Source organism: Stegodyphus dumicola, chromosome 2 (assembly GCF_044657685.1).
Source record: "Stegodyphus dumicola isolate Sdum_Otavi_A_Nest chromosome 2, ASM4465768v1".
Classification (NCBI taxonomy): domain Eukaryota; kingdom Metazoa; phylum Arthropoda; class Arachnida; order Araneae; family Eresidae; genus Stegodyphus; species Stegodyphus dumicola.
In genome coordinates this window covers 148,564,226-148,589,208 of record NC_140769.1, presented here as the reverse complement: position 1 = coordinate 148,589,208, position 24,983 = coordinate 148,564,226, and the positions used below count along the sequence as shown (strand labels likewise).

General features: G+C 35.7%; 1 protein-coding gene across 1 annotated transcript in view; it reads left to right on the top strand.

The window, feature by feature from the left end:
* The window catches only part of LOC118179538 (chymotrypsin A-like), a 43,894-nt gene extending 19,167 nt beyond the window's left edge, over nt 1–24,727 (top strand). The window contains exons 2-5 of the mRNA XM_085810231.1: nt 726–963; nt 11,417–11,540; nt 20,709–20,827; nt 24,467–24,727. Coding sequence (XP_085666357.1) covers nt 726–963; nt 11,417–11,540; nt 20,709–20,732 — 386 coding nt within the window. The 3' untranslated portion in view covers nt 20,733–20,827; nt 24,467–24,727. The remainder of the gene's footprint in view (nt 1–725; nt 964–11,416; nt 11,541–20,708; nt 20,828–24,466) is intronic.
* Nucleotides 24,728–24,983: the final 256 nt, after the last annotated feature.

Genomic DNA, 24,983 nt, shown 5'->3' with positions numbered 1-24,983 from the left:
TTTAAAGTTGTTTAATTGCCGCTAAGCCTAATCATTTTTTTGATGGCTGCCATTGCTTGTTTACATTTGAAACTGCACGAACTGCACGATAGTGGGTTTGTTGTCAATCTAGAGAAACTTAGCTTCGCAAAAAGCAAAGATAACGCCTTCATTTATTATTGCGAATTAAATCATGCTTAATCCTTTCTGGAATGTTTTCAAGGAAATAAGTGTTTAAAATTTACTTCGTAATTTTTAATACAGATATTTTGAGTTTTTATGTATTTTTGCGTTGTCGCGAAGTGAGAACTGAATTAATTGAATGAGAAATACTCAATCGTCTGTGAAAAACTGTTACTTTTTTGTTTTGTTTGCTTGATTTCTTTTATACATCGTTCTAGCTTCATTATAGTATTTGAATAGGACACGTGGCAACGATTAGATAATTCTTTAAATGATGTAAATTTTATGCATTCTGAGTTATAATATGAACAAAATATAAAACTGTTAAGTGTATATAGCGCCAGAGTCTCGCTATGGTAAAGTGAGTGAATTTTAAAGAATGCATTTAATCTATTGTGGTTTATGCGCTGTCGGCGAAGTAGATTTAATTCAATCCAATAAGTTTAAATGAAATGCAAGAAAAAATGCGTATAATTTAATATTCCGTACAAGGAAATCATGTGGTGTACACATCAGTTTTTTTTTTTTTTTTTTTATTTTTTTATTTATTTATTTATTTTTAGATTTTCCTATAGTTAAATTTCCAAAGGAGTGTGGTAATCCGCCCATCAAACCGAAAACGATCTGGAATTCGCCAGATAGTTCTCTAGATCATATCGTAGGTGGTGAACCAGTGATCCCCAACAGCTGGTCATGGCAAGTATCTCTTCAAGATGCATACAGCGAACCTAATGGTCATTTCTGTGGAGGTGCTCTCATAAACGCGCAGTGGATTGTAACAGCCACTCATTGTTTCGCAGGGTAAGTAATTCTAACAAATTAACCAAGCGAAAATTGTATACAGAGTTTTTATACATATTTTCGTTATAATGCCAACGTGTTTTTCATCAAGGAACTCTGTAATAGGTACAGATCTCTGTAATAGGTGTAGCCAGAGTTCATATAGAAATATGAATAAATAAAGAACATAAATAAAAAAAAGGTAAATGCAATTAGCATTAAATTTAAAAGAAAATATTCAGGAACAAAGTATTTCCGCCAAATCTTTCAGCCTGAAATTTTTATCTTTATGTTGTAATCCAAGTTCCAACGTTTTTATTAACAAACTAGCAGCTACGCTGCCAGCCATCGTCTGGCTTTTAAACGTACCGTAAAAAATGCCTGAAGGGAACACCGTTAAATTTAAAAACTGCGCAGAATTTTACTCTGCAGAAAACTTCCGAAAAAAATCCACAAATTTTTTAAAAAATACATTACATATAAAAAAATTAACCAACTTTCCGTTGAAGAAAAAATATTATGCAAAACTTTTCAATATCTTACAAACAGTGAAATAAGCAAAAAATAACATGAAAGAAACTCAAAAAACAAAAAAATTCCGCGCAAAGTTTTACTCTATAGAACAACTTTATCAAAAGAAAAAATCAATAAAAATGTATTATATATATATATATATAAATGAAAATGAAATATGCCAATCTCTTAAAAACAGTGACATAAGAAATACGATGAAAAATTGTTGCTAAACCCATATTTCTAAAAGAATGATACTATTCAAAGTGATGCGATTTCATCCAAAATCTATCAGCAACAATAAGAAAATTATTGCCAAACACATTTTTAAAGATGCGAGATGTGAGAAGTTGTTGCGGCAAAGCCAGCGAACTATTAAAAATAACATTACCTTTTTTGTGAATGGCATCACTTACGTTTTTTTATTTATAGATGTTCTTTTGCTTGTTCTATACTTCATGTTTATGATAGGAAATAAATAAGTATAAAATACTATCTCCTAATATCTGGTGTCGAAAAAACCATTTACGAAACAGGACCTTGAATTTATACTTCCTACTGTTGGATTATTCTTGCTGAAATATTTTACTTCCGACATTAAAACTTAGTTTTGTTTTTGTTCTTTTCTACTACTCGGGCAATGGCGCCGACCGGTGAAGCTGTAGACGAAATGACGCAACTGAAACGAAAGCGGAAAGCCGTGCGAAGTAATGTTTCTTGCTTTTCTACTGAAATTGATACTTTGAACGATGATTTCGCAATTGAGAAAGTTGAATATATTTGTAATCGCTTAACAACTGCTTTAAATGAAATGAAACTAATAGATAACGAAATTCACAACTTCCTTTCTGACGATGAATATGGAAGTGATAATTTGCAGTGTGAAAACTACATAGATACTGGTGAATCCGTAATTTTCAAAGCACGAAAAATTATTCAAAATAAATTATCGCCAACTCCAAATAATGTTACTGCTTCGAATATGGATACCAATGATTTAGCGATGACAATTGGCGACCCTCCTACTACAGTGCCTTTGACTCAACCATATACAGTTAAATTGCCAACAATTAAACTACAGTCATTTACAGGAGAAATTGAACAGTGGCAATGTTTTTGGGAACAGTTTAAATCTTCTATAGATGCCAATCCACATCTTTCTGTGACTATAGTTTAATTGATAAACATGTTTTCCTCAGAAGTTATTTAGATGGTGAAGCTAAACGCCTTGTTGATGGAATTAGTGTAATAGAAGATACCTATGAAACAACAAAAAAAAATGTTGGAGGAAAGATATGGAAATAAAGATCGAATTATCCAATCACACTTAGATTACTTAGAACATTTAAATGTTATTCAAGACCCATCTCCTACGCATCTAAATGATCTTTACATAGAATGTAACAGAAGAATTCAAGCTTTAACTGCTCTGGGTGAAAATATTGAAGCATACGGTAGAATCCTAGTGCCAAAAATTATTCGTGCATTCCCCAATGATATTTGTTGCCGCTGGATTATCTATGCCAAACGTGAAAAACTAAACGAAGGTAATATTACTAGATTGATGCAGTTCTTGGCAGAAGAAGTGGAAGGTGTAGTTGCAGCACAAAGAGTTAAAGGTACGTCTTTTTCTGATCACACCGTAAAGTGCACTGTAGAAAATTTTAATATCAATTCCAAAACAGTAAACAAACGTCAGAAAATTTCACCATTTTGTTCATTTTGTGATACTACAGGACATTGGTCTCAATATTGTGAAACTGTTACAGACTATGATACTCGTGTTTAGAAACTTAAAACTTCAAATCGCTGCTTTCTGTGTACTAACCGTGGTCATAGAGTTTCAAACTGAACAAGAAACAATACTGCACGGTGCACTAAATGCAAGAAAAGGCATCATGTTTCTATTTGTCCTCCTGTTGAAAACAATCAACTGCGGATAACTAACAGTGCTGTAAATCACATAACCTTTCCTAAAACAATTTTCACACATTTGCAAACTGCTCGTGTGTACGTTACTGGCCCCACAGGCATTACTAAATTAACACGTTGCATTTCAGATGGTGGTAGCCAAGCAAGTTTTGTTCACACAAACCTCATTGAAAAACTGAAGCTTAAAGTTGTCAGTTCTGCCTCACTTTCAGTTCAAGCATTTGAATCTTTTACTTCACAAGAACAACGTAGATGTGTTCAACTGTCACTTTCAAGTTTGTGGAGCAACCAAGCATTTTTGATCTCCGCATTTGAAAGCTCCAATTCCTATACTACACATCCTACTGCTCCACCAGAAATAGTTCAATTTGCTCAGAAGAAAAGATTGAGAATTGCTGATCCTCCGGATGACTCTTCACTGCCCATAGAAATACTTATTGGTGGTGATCATTATTAGCAAATTGTTTCCACAGAAGCTCCAATCAAGCTTTCAGAATCTTTTGTTATGGTACCGTCAGTGTTTGGATGGGTTCTTAGTGGAACAAGAACACATACTACAATCGCTGAGAAGACTTCTGTCCATCAAGTTTGTGTGCAAGTTAAAACTGATTGTTTAAATGATCAGGTACGTCGCTTCTGGGAATTAGACTCCATAGGGATACAAGATGCGCAGAAACGAAAAATGACTACTCGAGATGAAGAAATTTTATCAGAATTTCACAAAACTTACAACACTGAAGACAATCGAAGAATTGTGTCTCTGCCTAGAAAACCATTGGTCACACCTTTGCCTACAAAAAAAATTATAGCGGAAAACAGATTTCATTTTCTTAAAAAAAGACTTGCATCTAGTGATGTGTTAAAGACACAATATGACAACTGCATGCTGAATTACATTGAACAAAAGCATGTTGAAGTTTGTTCCATTGATGAATCCAATGAGAAGTCAGTATATTACCTTCCTCATCATGCTGTAAGAAAGAAAACACAATCTGAAACCAAGTGGAGAATTGTGTTTGATGCTTCCTCGCATGCTCCAGGAATGATTTCACTGAACAATACCTTGGAAGCTAGCCCGAATCTTCTTCCTGAATCTATTGGTTGTCTACTAAGATTTCGATTGCATGAATTCGCGGTTACATGTGATGGTAAGCAAGCTTTTTTACAGTTGTCACTACATAAAGAAGATAGGGACGTCACAAAATTTGTCCGGTACAAATTAAAATCTGATTCATCTCAACCTACTAATTTTACAGATGAAATAACTGTTTACAGATTTACTCGTTTACCATTTGGCCTTACTTGCAGTCCGTTTTTACTCTGTGCTGCGACACGAGAATTGGCTGCAAAACATATCGCAGAATTTCCAATTGCTGCACCAATGATAGATAAACATCTCTATATGGATGACTTTCTTGCTAGTATTGAAACTGAATCACGAATTATAATGCTATATCACGAGATCAAGAATTTAATGGCTCTAATAAAATTGCCTATGGAAAAATGGGCTACAAACTCTTTGAAACTCAAAGATGTACTACAAACACATGAAGAATCTCACAAAACGGAAACAACTGTCTTAGATATTGGCTGGAATACAATTTCTGATACTTTGAAGCATGCATTCAAGACTTCCCACTGTGTTTTTACAGACAAACCACTTACAAAGAGATGGTTACTCCGCTGCATTGCTAGTTTTTATGATCCCTTAGGCCTTTTTTCACCGTTTACTATTCTTGGGAAAATCTTATTCCAAGATACATGGATTCTTGGAATCAAGTGGGATGAATTACTCCCTGCTAATTTATGAACTTTATGGTATGCAGCTGTGAAAGAACTTGATGACATTTGCTCCCTTCAAATTCCTCGATGCACAGGGATTTCATCACATGTTCCTTTTGCTATTCATGTGTTTTGTGACGCATCTGAACGTGCCTATGGTTCAGTTCTCTACATTGTTACCTTTAAAGGTAACCAATCGAATGTGAATTTAGTGTGTAGTCGCAACAAACTAGCTCCTATAAATAAAGTTACCTTACCTCGTTTGGAGCTCTTGGCCGCCCTGATGGGAGTACGATTGTTGCAATATTTCTGTGCTGAAACAAACATCTGTTCGTCAAATGCAACATTGTGGAGTGATTCTCAAGTTGTCTTAGGGTGGATACGCAGTGACCCCAACAAATGGAAAACTTTCCATTGTAACAGAGTAACAGAAATTATTTCCTATACCAATCCTTCACAATGGAGACACTGCCCTGGCAAAGAAAATCCAGCTGACAAACTTTCTCGAGGTGTTTCACCATCAACACTAAAAAACCTGTAAATTTGGTGGAACGGCCCTCCATGGTTAGTCAAATCTCTAGAATATTGGCCTCATTCTGAAACTATTTCTCAAGATTTCAGTCATAACTTCGAGGCAAAGAAAGAAAAAGTTCAGACCCTTCACATCGTATCTACTCAACCAATCATAAAGGCTGGAAACTACAGTTCTTACGTTCGATTGTTACGTGTAACATCTTGGATTCTTCGCTTTATTCACAACTGTAGGAAACAAAAAAAGTTAGTGGGTGAGTTACATGCCACAGAATTGAATCAAGCTCGTATTTATTGGATACAGACCGTTCAGAAAGAATCCTTTCCTTCAGAATATGAAGCTCTGTTGACAGGAAAATCACGCCCTAAGAAATCAAGGATAAAACAATTTAACACTTTCTTCAAGAACAATATTATAATTCTTGGTGGTCGACTAAAATTTTCTGATTTATCTCATGCTGAAAAACATCCCATATTATTGGAAGGTTCTCATCCTTTTACAAGCCTACTGATACGCCAAACACATTTACGAATGCATCATCTCGGTGTTCGGATTGTACTTTCTCAGCTTCGTTCAGAATACTGGATATTAAGAGCAAGACAAGCCATTAAAAAGTGATAAAGACTTGCCTTCCATGTAAAGTACTGAAACAAAAGAGAAGTGAACAGATAGAAACTCCACTACCAGCTGAGCGAATTCAAAAGTCATCTCCTTTCGAAACTACCGGAATTGATTTTGCTGGACCACTCTACATGAAAAATAATAACTCCGTTACAAAAGCCTACATTGTCATCTTCACATGTGCTACAACTCGAGCTATCCACTTAGAATTAGTTTCCGATCTGCGTACTGACGTCTTCCTACTTGCATTACAACGTTTTGTCTCTAGACGTTCACTTCCTCATACAGTGTACACTGATAATGCCATAACTTTCTGCGCTGCGGACAAAGAGCTGAAGTTATTGTGGGATACTATATCCTCTGCCAAGGCACAACAGTTTTATGCCCACCACAACATCAAATGGAAATTCATCGCCCCCCGAGCGGCTTGGTGGGGAGGATGGTGGGAAAGAATGATTGGCTCAATTAAGCGATGCCTTCGGAAAACATTAGGTAAGGCTCTTTTGGATGACGCTCGTTTGATCACTGTATTATGTGATATTGAAGCCGCTCTTAACAGTAGACCGATTGTCCACGAATATGGAATAAAAGATGACTCTGAGGAAGCTTTAACACCCTCGCACTTCCTCATAGGAAAGAAATTAACCATTATTCCTTCCAGCCCCACAAATCCTGAAACAAATTTAAATCATATGTGGAAAAATCGTCAACATTTGATGGACTCCTTTTGGAAAAGATGGCAAAAGGAATATTTGATGGACTTGCGTACATTTCATCAAGTGCGGAATCCATCTGAAACAAATAAAATACGGAAAGGGGGCATTGTCCTACTACAAGATGTTAGACCTCGCCACACCTGGAAGAAGGGCCGTGTTGAGGAGCTAATCCTTGGCCGCGACAAAAGAGTCCGTACTTGTGTTCTGCGCACCAATGGACATACCATTACCCGACCTGTGCAGCTGGTTATCCCCCTGGAGGTTGACCAGGGTGGGGAGGATGTTGCGGCAAAGCCAGCGAACTATTAAAAATAACATTACCCTTTTTGTGAATGGCATCACTTACGTTTTTTTATTTATAAATGTTCTTTTGCTTGTTCTATACTTCATGTTTATGATATGAAATAAATAAGTATAAAATACTATCTCCTAATAGAAGTGTACTCGGAAGCTTCATTTAAATATTTTTTTAAAAATACAAAATATTATCATTTTTCAAAATTCTTTTTGTAAAAGCAGTCGTAAGGATGAAAGTTTAACGTGTCCAAAAATCAAAGAAAAATAAACTGTACATTTTTAAAAATAAACGTTTTTAGAAAAAAAAAACCCAGTTGAAAAGGTGTTAAGCTCCCTTTGTTAAATAAATTCGTATTGAATCAATTTATTAAAACACGAAATTTATTTTAAGTTCGTAAAATAGCTAAGTGCTTACGTTTCATGACGATGTGAAAATGGAGTGTGTAGAGTAAAATATCGCTTTTCTATAGCCCATTATGTCTCAAAATGACGCGATTTCGTCACAAAACATAAAATAAAAAATATTCGAATTCGAATTTCGAAAAAATCGCTTCGAGGTGCACTAGCTCTTGTCTAGATGCACCTATGTACCAAATTTCGTAGCCGTGGGTCTATTAGCTTACGCGCAGCGCGAACGAAAGGCACACACAAAGTTTTAAGAAAGTTTTTTTTTTTTTTTTTCTTTTTTCTTTTTCTTTCTTTGCGGGGGAGGGTACTGTTCTGTTATCGGGAGCAGATTCAAATATTGCCAAAAGCTGACGATCCGGAGAAAAATTCGAAGCATAAAAATAATCGCCAAAATAACAGACGATATTCGTAAAGGAATTTTTAATGTAAAGTGAATAACTTGCCCAAAAATTCAGGAGGAAAAAGGCAAATTCGATTAATTAAGATTAACTGGAGGCAACAAACTGCGGATATCATTTAAAATATCTGAAATATTTACAATTTAAGGCGTTGATGCCTCCACATAAACTCAATTGAATAAGAATCTAATTGATTACGGTCACTGCCTTGTTGAAGTTCAGTTCGCAGTTTCTCACTGCGCTATAACCTTTCCACAGTTTACGTGCGACAACCAGTATCGAAATGAACTGACCGATGAGATGCGGAGAAACAAAGAATACAGACTCTCAGTTGTCCTAGATGATCGATGAGCCCTGTCTGGGCACACTTAGGGTTCGACATTTGATTTTAAGCAAGATTTCAAGGAAAAAATTTAAAACTAATATAGAATAAGGAGATTAGCATACATTCAAAAAATAACATAGAAATTTGTTTTCAAACAATTCCTTTTATACCCTAAAAAAATCTGGAAGATTTCTTTGAAAAATGAGGGTCTTAAAAAACTAAACATAGCTAAAATATATGGACTAGTTTGTGTTGAGCTGCCATCTACTATAAATAAAGAAGGTTCAGAGTAACGTATAAATCCTTTTCCATTCAGTTTTTCTGTGCGTACAGAAGGAAATTTTTAGGTGTGTCCAGACCGGACACACTGTGCCGCAGAGGGTTAATGCAGTAATGGTCAAATCCAGCCTCTTGTTATTCTTCAGTGTTATATCTTTTCCTATAATGTCATGAATAATATTTTCTTCAATAAATTTAAGCAAAGTTATGGCACAGCGGTTACTCACAGCAACTAAATATCAATATTTTGTTTCGCGGAAAATCCCTCCGCGCACCCACTGGGGCGGTAGGATACGACCAACTTTGCTTTTTAGACGCAAACACATATTTTCATTAACTTCGACAATATTATTAGTGCCGCTTATTTTAACTAGCGGTCTAGACATTACTGCATGGTCACAGACTTCTCTTACATAATTTTTTCCGGGGCCACCAGCGGCCGAGCGGTAAAGTCGCTGAACACTGGTATTTCGCTCCGAGGTTCGAATCCCGCGAACGGGCTGACTGCATGGGCGTACTCATGGTTTTTACCATGTGTAACGTGTATACGATCCAGTTTCCCTTAGGAAGCCCTCCACGAAGGCATCCCTCTCCTTAGGCAGATAGCCCTAGTGTGCATTGCCGTAATTGAATAACCTAACCTAAGGTGAATGAAATGACTTAAATATTGAACCTGTGGAGGAGTCAAGAAATTTTGTAATTGATAAGTTTAAATAATTATTGGGTACGTGTCAACTAAATGTAAGTAAACAAACCAAACCATAATTTTTCCAGTCAACCACAGTGCAATGATCCATATAAAGGTGATACTGACAAAATTAAATGGAAGTTAATTCTAAACACCATTCATAATGAAACGAATTGCCGTTGAGAAACTGATTCTCAATCCTTCAAACTCATTTTGAGAACGTAATCCTTTTTTTTTTTTTTTTTTGCGGCAAGTCATAGCTTCATATCTCCATTTCGAGGTTTCCTTCCAATTCTACGCGTTCTTAGATTTGGAGTGATTGATGACAACACTTGATAAAGGTTAGGTTAGGTTATTTAATTACGACAAAGCCTCGAGGGCTACTGCCTAAGGGGAGGGATGCCTTTCGTGGAGGACTTTCTAAGGGAAACTGGCTCGTATACATGTTACACATGGAGAAAAACAACGAAAACACCCATGCAGCCAGCCCGTTCGCGGGATTCGAAACTCGGTCCGAACTACCAGTGTTCAGCGACTTTACCACTCGGCCGCTGGTGGGCCACACATGATAAAGAATCAAAACGCAATTTATTTGTCAATATTACGGAAGACAAATGCAAACACGCGTTACAGTCGTCGAAAAACTACGACAAATAAGCTGAAACAATCATCAGCACAGCCTTCAGGTTATAACGGTGAGGACAACTTCACGGCAAAACGCTAAATACAGCTCCCGACTCGTTCGCGATCGCTCTCAGAGCTTCAATGCGCTCAAGATACTTTTTCACAATAAAACTCACCCCACCAGCGGCCGAGCGGTAAAGTCGTTGAACACTGGTATTTCGGTCCGAGGTTCGAATCCCGCGAACGGTCTGGCTGCATGGGCGTTTTTTCTCCATGTGTAACGTGTATACGAGCCAGTTTCTCTTACAAAGTCCTCCACGAAGGCATCCCTCCCCTTAGGCAGACAGCCCTCGTGTGCTTTGCCGTAATTAAATAAACGAAACCAACCACAATAAGACTCACAATACCCTACTACTCAGCGTATAGACAGGGTTTATATGGCTTTTGACCTGACTTCGAAAACATTTTGAGCAAACCGGTAAAAATTCGTTCTATAGAATGTTTTCGCTCCATCTATGGCATATTGCCAATTTTGTCCCCAAATGCGCAACTTCGCGCCAAATCTGGCAACCCTGCATTTATTTGCCATTTTCTGGCAACCCTAAACACGTTTTTCGAGAAAGGTATCTTACCGCGGCTGGGCATTTCGTAACAGAATTGAAGTAGAGCTTCATTTTATGAATCTTTGTGTATTTTCTTTCAGAGTGAATAAATAATCATTGGTTCCTAAAGATATTTCATCATTAGGTAAGTCCCAAATTTTTACATCCAAGGTAAATAAAATAATAATAAAAAACAGAAATGATAGTGACATCTTCAAACTTCATATTTCCGTTACCAATTTTGAAAAGGCATTCTTTTTCTTTTTAAAAAATTAAATATTGTAGCGATTTTAAAAGCAAACACTGGCGACTTTATGTGAACCAATATCTTGGCGAGTTTAGCAAAACATTTGGCGACGACTCCGGTCTTGATAACAGAACAGTACCTTTTTTTTGTGTCTTTTTACATTTTAACTAAATTTTTAGTTTCTAAATTATCATAGTCATGGAAAATTCTGATTACGTTAATTGAATGAATTTTTGAAATGACAGAGAAATCACTTACCACAGTTTTTGTCGTACCCCATAAATTATGTTTCATGAACGCAATGACTCAAATAAATCCTACTAGAATTCTTCTCGAAAAATAGTAAGTTATGCATAAAATTCAATTAAAATTAAAATTAATTAAGTCATTCATTATATGCTTCCATCATTAAGTACAGTTTTTGAACCAATAAATATGTTACACTAACATGAATATTCCTCAGTTATGGAAGATCATCTTCCCCATTTTATTATTGAACTTTTTGAACAGGAGGCCTTACCCCGGCTACATCAAAATTCATCTCGGAGCTCACAGCAAATATAATAGGACTCAATATGAGCAAGTGAGAATATCCGAGAAAATAATTGCATACCCTGATCTCCAACTTCAAGATGTAAGTATGTCTGGAAATTTTTAAATTTATAAAATTATTTAAATAATAAATGAAATAATTAAGATAAAATAACACTCCGAACAAGTATTAATTTATAAGTACGAAATTATTTTAAGAAATCAGCTATATATTTGCAAATTTTCACAGGACTAGTTTCGATGGTTTTTTTACCGAATCATCGTCCTCAGCTGCCAAAGCGCAAATGAACGAGATAAGATATAGTGGTTAGATAAAATAAGAATGGCTGTAGAAGAGTTAAGCTACTGGCGCCATCTATTGATGAAACAAGAACTAAAATATAATTTTCTTAAAGGCTGAAGGCAAAGATAGATTGGAATTAGGGTCGTTAACTAGACCAGATTCTTTTGAATGTGGAACGCCTCTAGGAAATCTAGTTCACCAATGGAAGATGTCTTTTGAATAACTTTGGCTGCAGGAAAATTGAAAGTGTGATTTTGGGACCAACACCAAGGATCTTATCTAATCACTGTATCTTATATCGTTCATTTGAGCTTTGTCAGCTGAGGAGGATGGTTCGGTAAAACCATCGAAATTAGTCCTGGGAAAATTTGCAAATATAACGCAGATTTTTGTTGTTTGACTTCTAAATTAATAAATGCAATAATTCTAGACAATCTCCATAAATCCAAAAATATCTAAAATGTTTAAAAACATCACAGGATCTAGAAGGACCTCGTATTTGCTAAAATCCAAGGAAGCTAAAATATGGGCTGTGGTGACCATGTCAACCTTACACCAATGGCACTCGGGGAAAATCTTCTGTCTCTGCTGAAATATGAATGCTGTAATATGGACACTCACGAAGCGTGAGAAGGCCGTCTGAAATTTTCTTAGGCAATAGCTGAATTGACCTGTCCGGGTTTCTTCCAAAATACGACAGCTGATTAGGAGGAATCCTTTCAAGTAGGTTTAATTCTATCTTCCTAAGAGAGGAGATTTCGCAATATGTAAGAGCCCTCACAAGGGCTCACGCCTCCGCAGCAGTCCTGGCCAGGTAGTCGGCCTTTTCATTTCCATCGATACCTTCATCAAATGGGATACACTGAAAATGAACAGAGTGTCCAGAAGGAAGCCGGACAAGAAAATCTAAGATATCCAGGCTTGTCGTGTCTCCTATCGCTATTCCATTACACTGCTGGCCATTAAAATTGTAACTTGGTGAAGGAAAGTAAATATGAAAAAGATATTTACTTTTACGTAAAACAGTATGACATGAAGATAAATTGATTAAATTTGTAAGCAGTTTTGGGGTTTACAGAGGTGCGAAATTAGTAGAAACAGCTACCACCCTTGAGTTCTAAAACGGCCCTAAAACCTGGTTAGACATGCAGTCGAACTGGGCTTGGATGACAGAAGCGGAGAACTTATTCCATGCTGTTTCAAAGTTTATGCCACACTTCATCAAGCGCTTTAGCTGCAGAAGGGTTGCCAATCTCTCAGCAACCCATGACCAGCTATTTTCAATGGGTGACAGATCTGGAGACCGTGCAGGCCAGGGCAGCAATCCAATACCCTTTGTATCGGAGATTTCGCATGTATTGAAGAGTATGTAAAGAGAATTATTTTTTAAGAAGCGTTGATTATTATGACAGTTTTTATAAGACGGCGTTTGGAAAGCGAAATTTAAAGCTGAATGTGAAGAGACCTGATGATATGAGCGATGAGCAAGATATTAATACTGTGCATGTTAAAGAGGTGCTTGATTTGGGTGAATCAGAAGATATACATATTTTAGAAGAGGATGTTTTGAAATGTAGTGAAAATGACTCACCATTCACATATGATGAAGTTAAGAGTATTATATTGGGTTTGAGTAATATGGCTGCTGCTGGTCCGGATCGCATACATTCTGTGTTGATTAAAAGATTATTTTTCTATTACCCATATTTTTTGTTGGCCTATATAATGCCTGTCTTAAGTTTACACTTTTTCCAGATTGTTGGAAAATTGGTCGAATTATTTTGATCCCTAAGTCTAATGGAAACCAAAGACCCATTACACTTTTGAATATTTTGGGTAAGGTGCTAGACAAATTGGTAACTAATAAAATTTTACACTTTATGGTTAATAAATATCCACTTAGCAAGTTTCAATTTACCTTTGGAAGAAGTGCGGAGGATACACTTTAACGGGTTGTTGGATATGTCAGACGTTTTAGGGCTGAACAACACGTAGCTTTGATTTCTCTAGACATTTCGGCTGCATTTGATTCTGTTGATTGGTCTTCCTTGTTGCATGGTTTAATTTATTTAAAAATACCTATAAACTTGCTTTATTTATTTAAAAGTTCTTTTAGTAATAGGAAAATTGTTTTCAACTGTTTTAAGGATAAGAGTAAAGACTTAGTAATGCATATTTATAAAGGATGCCCTCAGGGCTCCTGCAGTGCTCCCCTGCTCTGGAACATTATTGTGGATAACTTGCTGAAGCAGAAGTTTCCTTAAAATGTGGAATTGATTGCCTATGCTGATGATATTATGATTCTTATGAAACACGATTCTCTTGAAGAAATGGAAAAATTATTTTATGAAACTGTTCTAATTCTAAGTGATTGGCAAAAGAAAGAAAAACTGCAATTTAATATTGAAAAAACATGTGCATTGTTTTTTTCCAGAGAAGGTAAAAAGACTAGACCACCAAATTTGAAATATCAAGGCAAAAGAATCAAATTTGTAGATAATATGAAATATCTTGGCGTTATGATTGATAACAAATTAAATTTTATAGAACATTTTAAGTTGGTACAAAGACGAACTGATCTGATTTTATTAAATTATAGAAGAACCTTTTCAGCTGAGATTTTAGCCTTGAAATCCTCCATTCTGAAGAAGATTTACTTAAATGTAGTGCCTCCAATCATCATGTATGGAACTGGAGCCTGGGGATCCAGGGCAGGGGAACTGGTTAGATTACGGATGAAGGTAGACAGTATTCAGAGAGCTTGGAGTTTAGCTTTAACCCGATGTTTTAGAACGGTGCCTACAGAGGCCGTCTTTGTGTTGGCTGGGCTGCCTCCTCTCTCAATTTTATACGAATTTTATTATGAGAAATTTTTATTTAGAAATGGACGAATGGAATTGAAAATGTATGAAGAATATTTAATTACAAAGAATGATTTTGAAAAATTTAATATTCATTTAATACATCCTTCCAATGGATTTGGTTTTGTTTTTGATAAATGTAATCCAACTGTTGATGTGTTTGATATTTATACAGATGGTTCTGGGGTCGGAGGGAGCGTAGGAGCTGCCTTTGTTGTTTTTTACTGTGGAACTGAGGTGGACTATAGAATGTTTGAGTATATGTAATTCAATTTTCCAGGCAGAAAGTGAAACGTTAAAACAAGCCTTATTATGGATTAAAAATACCTTGTTTATACCCACGTCTGTAAATATTTACACTGACTGCCTGTCATTTCTCCATGCGCTCTCCCCAGACAATTTCAATCCATTAATTGTCGAAATTAAGAGTCATTTAGAAACCTTGAGTTCATATTTAAATATTAAGCTACATTGGTTTAAAGCCCATATAGGCTTTATTGGTAATGAGAAGGCCGACAGGCTGGCCAAGCAGGCGGTCTCCTCGGAACCTCCAGACACGTATACGGCCATCACAATACTGCTTAAAGAAACAGGACTCATCAGAAAAGATAACGTCGTGCCACTCCTGTATCCAGCTTTGCCGTTTGGCGCGCCAGAGTCGCCTTCTCTATGCTGCTGGATTGTCAAGGGGGAAGGCGAAGTAATGGTCGTCGTGTTGGTAGTCCACTCGACTGCAAACGTTGAAGCACCGTACGAGCGCCTACTAAACGTGCTGCAATTCTGCCCATTTTCTGACTAATGGTTCTTGATGCGGTGTTGGACTTAATTTAAAATTTGAAACCTTTCATATTTTTTTTTTTTTATTATTTTTAAAATTTATTTATTGATTTTTTTGTGCATACTGAAACATAACATATTTTTGTATAGTATATTGTTAGAAATCATCAGTTACAACCGCTTCATGTGATAAATTGTCACAAATTTCTCACTTTAACAGTTTATTCACTTAGTTATTGTTATTGACAGTATGATCTAGCTGACCGTAATATACTTTGATATCTATTCCTCTTCATGATGTTGCATTTTCAACAGCCAGGAATGGAGGATGGCGAGTATTAATCAGAAAGCGATTTAGAATCCTTCTCCGATTTCAAAATCCCCAAATTCCTCATTCTGGAGACTTCCGCGTACTTGAATTTAGCTTTCAAAAGATAGTTCTGTGCCTATTTTCTAATGTCACTGGGTAAGCTTTGTTTGACTATGAAAGGGGCAAACATACATAATTATATATTTTTTATTTTAACAGTTGAACTAAGTAACCTTTCTTCACCATGAAACAGGGACGCATAATTATATTGTTACGAAGTGTACAGGCGCGGTGAGAGGGCTTTCCCGAAAAGCAGTTTTAGGGTTGCCATGAAATGGCAAGGGAAGGCAGAGTTGCCACATTTGGCGAGAAATCGCCCATTTGACTATATTTGGCGACAAAATCGGCGATATTCCTTGAACGGATGGAGAACTTTCTGGAACGAATTCTTATCGGTTTAGCCCAGAATGTTCCCGAACACAAGCCGAAAGCTATATAAATCCTGCTGGTCCGAAGTTAGTGTGTGTGCCTCGTCGAGAGGGCGAGTGTCTGTGCCTCGTCGAGAGGGCGAGTGTGTGTGCCTCGTCGAGAGGGCGAGTTAGTTAGTATCGAGTTGGTGTCTCGTCTAGCGAGTCAATCCCTGCGGAGTTGATCGAGTTGACAGCCGGCCAGCGAGTGCCGAGTGGGTCGTCGAGTGCACCGAAAGAGTCTCTTAGTGTATAGCGGTTAGTGCATCGTCGAGAGAGCGTGTTGAGCTCCAGGAACGACTGAACCGAAGAGTCGGGAGCCGTGCTCTGTGTGTCGTCGAGTGCATCGCGAGTGGTGAGTCTCGAGAGTACGTGGAGTTCCGAGAACGACCGAGTAGAGTCGGGAGCTGTACTCTGGTGCTTTGCAGTGAAGCTGTATCCACCGTGATAGCCTGATAACCTGAACGCTGTGTCGCTGATCGTGTCAGCGTGTGTAGTAGTTCATCGACGACTGTAAAACGTGTTTTGGAGCTGTCCTGACAATACTGGCCAATAAAGTGTGTTTCGATACTTCATCAAGTGTCGTCGTTATTCACTCCAAATCCATACGAACCCCTTACGAACATAACAATATGCTTCTTATTTTAACAACTGTAGAATTCTGAAAAACAAAAATACTATACATTTTTGTCCAGTTAATTAAAAGCAGTTTTTTTAATATTTTGGTTGCCTTCATACCTGGTTTTTCTAACTTATGCTCTTTACAGATCAGGAGATATTTTTCTAAAGACGATGTCAGTCTCATCAAGTTGAACGCCCCCGTTACCTTTAACGATGGAGTACAACCAACTTGCTTGCCAACGCTTTGCTGGAAATTGCAACCTGGTACTGTTTGCTAAGTTAGAAAAACCAGGTATGAAGACAACCAAAATATTTAAAAAACTCACAGGTTGGGGGCAGAGAAGAGGTAATAAAATATCTTTACAGTTCTGACATATTTAGACAAGTAATTCTGCTTTCTATTAAATGCATCTTTTGGCCATTTTTTCTTTTTTTTCTTTTCTTTTTTTTTTTTTTTTTTTTTTTTTTTTTTTTTTTTTTTTTTGCACGTGTAAAGTAAAGATGTAATACACATTTCTAGGTTTTGAATGCAATACTCCCCAATAAGTAGAATCACTTTTGCGATAATAGCAATGTAAAAATAAATGCACATGGACATTCGACTAGAAACACAGTAAAGCAAGTATCTAAAAATTTTGAAATTTTATATTTAGCTTCAGAAAATCAAAGTTTTTATTAATTTTTTATTGTGACTTATATCACTTGTCTGACAGAAACGTCAAAACAAGTCCACGAAATATTTCTTGGCAAGGAACACAAGATACGCCTGTCATTGGTCACAGCCTTTGTAGAGTGATTAGGTTAATTGGAAGCAGAAAATATGAAAAATATGCCTTCGCCGGGAATCGAACCACGGACCTCTGGAATACCGGCCCAGCGTGCTGAACCACTACACCATGAAGGACGCTAGGAAAGTGGGAGAAATACCTTATATACTCCCCTTATTGAAGGGTGACTAGGGTTTTAGGGAACCTAGTCGCTAAATCCTGGGTGTGGAGAATCATCTTCCACAACCTTTTTAGTTCGGTCGCCACTGTAGAGACATTAGGATTTTTTGGAAGCCAGAAAGATAAAAAATTAGCAAACGCCTTTGCCGGGAATGGAACCACGGACCTCTGAAATACCGGCCCAGCGTGCAGAACCACTACATCACGAAGGACGCTAAGAAAGTGGGAGAAATACCTCATACGTTGAACACCTTACAGCTGACAGTGCGATTTACCTCAGTTCCGCCGCCAATTTTGATGGAGAGTATCCCGGGGAGGGGACGAGTCCGAGGTTCTTCCACCCCTCTTCCCTTCCACCACACCATACGAGAGACTTTCGGCTCGCGCATATTTGCAGTGCCCCCATGCCGCAAGGACAGTATACATTTACAAACATCCATATCTTCTCCGGGATTCGAACCCAGGCTCTTCGGCAGGGCAGTCAGCGAAGCTAACCACTATTCCGGTTGAGTGGCTTATTAATTTTTAGCTTCAACTAGGATATAGAAAATAAAAACATCACGCGGTTTATAATTTAGTGTTATAGGCAACCACGTTTGCTTCAGAAAACATCTGTAAATACGAAGACCATCCGCTGTTTTACACCTCGAAGGTACATAATTTTCGTTTAATACATAAAATTCTGTCCTGGAGAAACTGACAAATGCAAAGAAGAGAAAGATTCTAGGAACGGTTTTCGGTTCTCGGTTTCTAGGAACGGTTCTTTGCCCTTAGAGGAAACATAAGATCTTTAATTTACTCCCAAGCATCTTCACACATGACAGTGTGTTGCCATTCTTCGAAATACAAAATCTTTAATTTTATCTTTCATATTAAATCAATCTGTTATTTATTAGCAAACTGAGCAATTTCAAACAATAAACCAGCTCCTTAACACTTTAAATCTTTTATATTTTTATATTAATAATAACTGATATAAATAAAAATACAATTAATTCGCGATACTTGAATATGTCTAACAGATAAGCTTTAGAAACTTTGAGAACAACTTTGAGAAACGTATTAGAACATCTTCGTAATCATATAAGTTATGTAACAGGTACAAAATCAAATTTCGATCGTATTTTTATAATTTAAAGAATGTTGCCGATAAATATGCTAGCGCAAAAATGCAACATTTCTCGCGAAACATTTTAAGCCTTTATCTTGCGATATCTAACAGATGTTGTTCAACTTAATTTTTGGGAAAAGAAGTTTTAGCTTAATTTTATTTAAAAAAAAATCTGATGTGTACACCACATGACTTCCTTGTACGGAATATTAAATAATACGCATTTTTTCCCTACATTTAATTTAAACTTATTTAATCGAATTTCAATAGAGGTATATTTCTCACTCAATTTCTAATTCAATTCTCCCATCGTGGCAAAGCAAACATACATAAAACTCCAAAATATCTTTACCCAAAATTAAAAAATATAGAAATATATAAAGCACCAAATACAGTTAAAACAATTAAAAAACAATCTTTACACTTAAAATTACAGTTTCTACGCAAAAACAAGCAATTCGGCCAGCAGGCAAGAAGAAAGCTTTTTCGATGCACAAAACTGAAAATTTATTTTTGGTACCACTCGGCAAAAAGACACTGAAGGTGCAGAAACTGACTTAATTCAATATTCTGCTAAGTTTCAAATGTAAGCTAATATAGCTGCTATGGTAAAAAGATTAGGATTAGCCGCACTTAACTTTTAAATTAATGATAATTCTACAGTTATTGCTCGCAGATTAACTAAAGGCATAAAAACGTTAACCGAAAGATAAGAGCAACAAAATTCAATCATTTTTAAAGGAAAAAATACACAATTTACCAACATATAAGAATAAAAGTAAACTGAGCACACTAAACCGATTAACAGAGTTAATGTATATATATATTTGGGGCCGCCGATTGCAACCGAAATGGGAGGTGCACAACTACATGTTATAGCAGACCTATATAGCAAATTTCAGGGTTCTGTGAGACTATTCGTTTTTGAGTTATGTGAGATACATACACACGTACGTAGACATCCCGAAAAATCTCTTCTGAATCCATTTTAAATCTTTTTCATTCTTTTCTAGCATTTTAATATACACGCTGTGTGACTTGCTCGCAAAGAAAGCAATGTGTGTATTTGACGCATGCATTTTTTGAACTGTTGCTATATAAACCATCTTTTTTTCCAGTTCTTAATATAGGAATTTATTTTTATTTTTTCATTTTTACAGCAATTATGCATCTTTCTTTGCTCCTGCATGTTTCTCAAAACAGCGATCCATTTATTAATGTGCAATCTTCTACATACATATATTCGTACGTGCGTACATACGTCACGAAAAAAAATCTCTTCTGAATCCTTTTTAAATACGTTTTGTAATCCGTTTTGGGAAAAGGTGTTCTTTTTTCTGTCCTTACGTATAGATGTCACGCAAAAACATCGTTAAATTGTATTTGATAGCGGCCAAACTGGATACTTTCTTTGAAATATGATGCCCGAAAAATTTCGCGATTACAATACTTCCTTTACTTAGTACAAGGAAGAAAACAGCTAGAGAAAGAGAAAGTAAATGAGTCACACGTCCCCGAAAATTCGCACATTGTTTTCAACAATATTCTTCCAAGGATTTCGTTACCTCTTATTTATTCAATTAATCTTTTACATGATCAGAGGCTAGGAACTGGTAGGTAATAGATATAAATTTTTATTGAGTGGTTTTTGTGAAACATTATTTAAAGTTTAGAAACCGGTATCCATACAAAATGCTGTTTTTGCAATTATTTAAGACCGTTTTGAAGAATAATTTTGTAAAATATGCTTTCGCTAGTCCTGTTTTCCCCACAGTTTCCCTCTATTAATTGTTTCAAACGACAAATGTTAATTCTTTTCAGATTATATCAATGAACTCGAACAAAGAAGTTTAAATCTTATTTTCTTGTTTAGGATCTGGTGGAGCAGAGTTCTTGAAGCAGTCCGATCAAATGGTGTAGTCTAGAGAAAACTGCAGGGTTAACGAGAATACTCAAGTATGCGTGGCGAAGTATCAAAGTTCTCCTTGCCATGTAAGAAACTTTCCTTCGTTTAAGTACTTTACTACAGTCAAACATGAAATGTTTTAAACTGTTCATGTATATATATCTGAGTAGTTTAAAACATTCATCTATATAACTATACACAAAGCAAAACGCAATTCAAAATGTAATCTATTTGCACGCTGAAAGCAGCAATAAGTTGTGCTGATCGTGAAAAACAAATGAAATAATACGTTAAAAATTCCTCACATATTCAATTTGGAATAAACCCTTTGCAAAAATACCAGAAACCAGCAGCACAGTGGCAAAATGCAAGAAAAATGGGAGCGAAACCAAAAATGAAATAAGAAATTTATATCTTTCCATGCATGGTCATCAGGAGGTTGATGCAACGAATGAAATTAAGAAACCTGTTCCTGAAGCAATCAAGACGCAAATTAAAGTTTAAAGTTTAAAAGTTAAAAGATTTAAATAAAAAAAAATAGAAATAAAAAAAATAAATAGAAATAAAAAAAAAATAAAAATGCCGTATATAAAAATCTGAAAGCTTTTTCATATTTTATATTACGCCTAAAGAGACTTTTTTTTAACGTTTTGTGGGTTACTTTTATTTATTAAATATCATGTTCTTCGCACTGAAACCATAAAATTCAATTCAACGTCAATATCGAAAAATAATTTTAAAATGAGCATATCTTTAGAATTTCCGGTACACAGTCTCGCGCGCTGGAGGTGAACCTTTTTTTTTTTTTTCTTTCCTTACAGTGTTGCCATAGCTCGCTTTGAAATCGTTGAGTTTATTAATCAAATATTCGTTAACGTTTTACAAAATATGAAATCGATAATAACACAAATTCCAAATTAGGTCTTTCGGATGCCCATATTCGGTGGAGAATTACGTTATTCAAAATTGGATGGCTCTAGGTACCGTTGTTTTATCATGGTGCGAGAAACATGCATACATTTATGCAGATTCATCATAAATTTCTTTAAATATAATGCAGGGCTCTAATATTAAGTGGCAACACTTTGAAAAGTGAATCAGCGCAAAATGCCAAAACGAAATGAATAGTCCTTTTAGGCTAACGCCCTCTGGGCTTAATAAAATAGAAAAAAATAAGTAGAAGCTATAAATAAAAGTTTTAAATAAAAGCTTTAAATAATCTCAGGAAATCAATCAAAGTAATGTGTCTTTATTAGGCAGAACTCTAAGCAAAAACAGTATAAAAATTGCGAAATTACAGCATATTACATGAAACATAAAGAAATTCAGAAAAACCATAAAATTATTTCTAGCAGGCCCAAAGTCAAAGTCAAAACGTCCAAAATATGTACAATCCAATATAAACACACAAGAAATAACTCATATAAAATTTGAAACCATACAGGCCAGGTGAAATTTTTAAAAAATATTCTATCAAAATCATAATCACAAAAACTTAAAAATTTAATAATCTTCAATTTATGTCGGCCGATTAAAAACCATATAAAACAGGAGCTATTCAAGATACGAAAAAATAATATAATAAATGAAAATTTGATCTAAAAATATAAAATAAAGTAAAAAGTATACGCGTTGGAGGTTAAAATGCTTTACTTCGAAAAATGTTGCCACTGCTCGCTTTCAAATCGTAGAGTTTGTTAATAAAAAATTTGCAAGTTTTACAAAATCTATACATATAAAGAATCTATGCATCACATCCACAAATACGAATTTTATGTGCACTGTACCCGCAATAGTAATACTGAGCCCGTATTTCCGCAGTGGTTGGTCATAGACACATACTTAAATATCAAAAGTGTTTTCAATGAAGCTAAGTTTCAAGCTTTTACGTTTTTAAATTAAAAACAAAGTAATAATCTATGTATATAAGGAAGAATGTCTGCGTGTTTATTCACAATTAACTCAGTCGGTTGATGTCCACTTTTTGCCCCGAAGAATAGCTCAAATCAGAGATATTAATTAAAAACTCCGAAAACGCTAATTTTCAACCTCATTTTTCCGAGTGGCAACAGTCTCACACGCTGGAGATGAAAATCTGCTTAGTTTTCGAAAGTTGTTGCCACTGCTCGCTTTGAAATTGTAGAGTTTGTTAATAAAAAATTCCTAAGTTTTACGATGAAATAAAAATACCATTGCCAAACATTAAATACATTATTCTTGATTCCAAAAATTCGTGGAAAGCCATTTCAACCCTTCCCATCTTCGTACGACTTCAATCAGCCGAGATATTAATTAAAAAGTTTGAAAACACTCATTTTCGCACTCATTTTTCTCAGTGGCAACTGTCTCGCGCCTTGGGGATAAAAATGCTTTATTTCTAAAAGTGTCACTACTGCTCGCTTCCAAATTGTAGAGTTTGTTAATCAAAAATTTGTAAGTTTTACAAAATCTATACATATAAAAGAGAACGTCTGTTTGTGTGTTTGTTCGCGTTATTAATTTCTGATCAATTACGATAAATCTTTTGCCACATTTAACAGACTCAAATTGAATATAGGTGAAATATTAGATGGAACAATGAACTGCGTGTGATTGTTGCTGATATGTTGACAGAAATTTAGTTTACTTTTCTATCGAGATTTTTTATGCGGGTTCCATATCGCATCAGACTGAAACATGCATGACTAATAAACCGTATTTTTTGAATCGTTATTAGAGAAATATTACAACGGTATCGTTCTTTCTGTTGTTAGATAGATTACTCTCTATCTAACTTAACTGGCATCGGGTACGATAGTATTAAAATAAAAAGGTCTTATTTCTTAAAACCTGTCACGTTAGAGCAACGAAATATTGGAAATAAAAAAACATTCTTCTTGTTCGGTAGAAAATATTTTTTTAGGAAGGCACGAAGTTTATAGTTCATTTCTATAGTTCGATCACGGACCTATGGGATATACCAAGCAATGAAGATGATGTTATTAGTTTCCAAAAGAGTATAATATTGTTGCGTGCTTAGGGGTTCCTAATAGATTGAATGCGCAAGTTCGATAAAAGGTTAATAAAATTTATTCTTATCATAATAAATAATAAGAACTTTAGAGAACATTTTATAGCTTTCAATCGGTCGCGAGAAATTTCTGGTAATTTTGCTTCTAGAGATTTCTGGAAACCGACAAGAGGATGGAATTACGGTTACAGCTAACACAGTATTCAATTTCAATAAAAATTAAAGAGATATCCATTTATTCAACGCTAAATGCACGTGTTCCTGTATTTTTACTTTTCCGGCGTAGCTTTCTTTGAAAGTTTATCTCGCGCTGCACTGCGCGGGGAAATTCAACAAATTTAATTAAAATTCTACTAAAAATACCTAACTAAATACAAAATTCATAACAATCTATTATGGAATAACCGCCAATGTTCCAATTTGCACGAAATGAAGCTGTATTCGAGTTAATAGAAAAGCATATGGGATGTTGCAACAAAAAGGTAGCGGCAGCAATATACGTACATTGCAATAGGACATCCTTCGAAGCAATTTTCAAACATCTTCAATCGAAAAAAAAAAAAAAAAAAAAGAAAAAAAGAAAAGCTAATTATATCAAGTAACCGCTAAAGTTAGCCAGTCCTTCTCCGATAACACATAAGTACCAAAATTGAACTGTTGTCAAGTGAATTTTGAAGTTTACATTTAATTCATGAAATATTTGGAAATTTTTCAGGGTGACAGCGGTGGACCTCTTTCATGCCTAGTCGGAGGAAAATGGTACGTGTTTGGAGCTGCCAGCTCGGTCACGACGTCCAACTTCTTGACTGGCTTGTGTACGGGATCAGGTGCTAAAACTATATATGCAAACATTGCTGATAAGGCAGAATGGATAAGAACCATGATCAGTAGATACAGTTGAAAATGAATGTTCATGGTGCTTTGTATAGGATTATTATCAATGATAAGCAACGAACTTTAGCAATAAAATCTTAGGGCGACTTGACTTGAGGGTGTTTTATTCATTTCAACGAACAATACATCTACTGAAGAAGCAGGCCATTTATACATGTTAACGGCAAAGTTTGAAATTCGGTATTCTACAGAATGCCTAGGCATTGTATATAATGCCTAAAACTAGACGGCAATGTAACAAACGATTTATATTTCCCCCATTTTCCCAGGCATTCTATAGAATACCAAATAACAAAACGGCAAAGTGTGAAATATACAGGGTGTTTATAGTCCCGGAC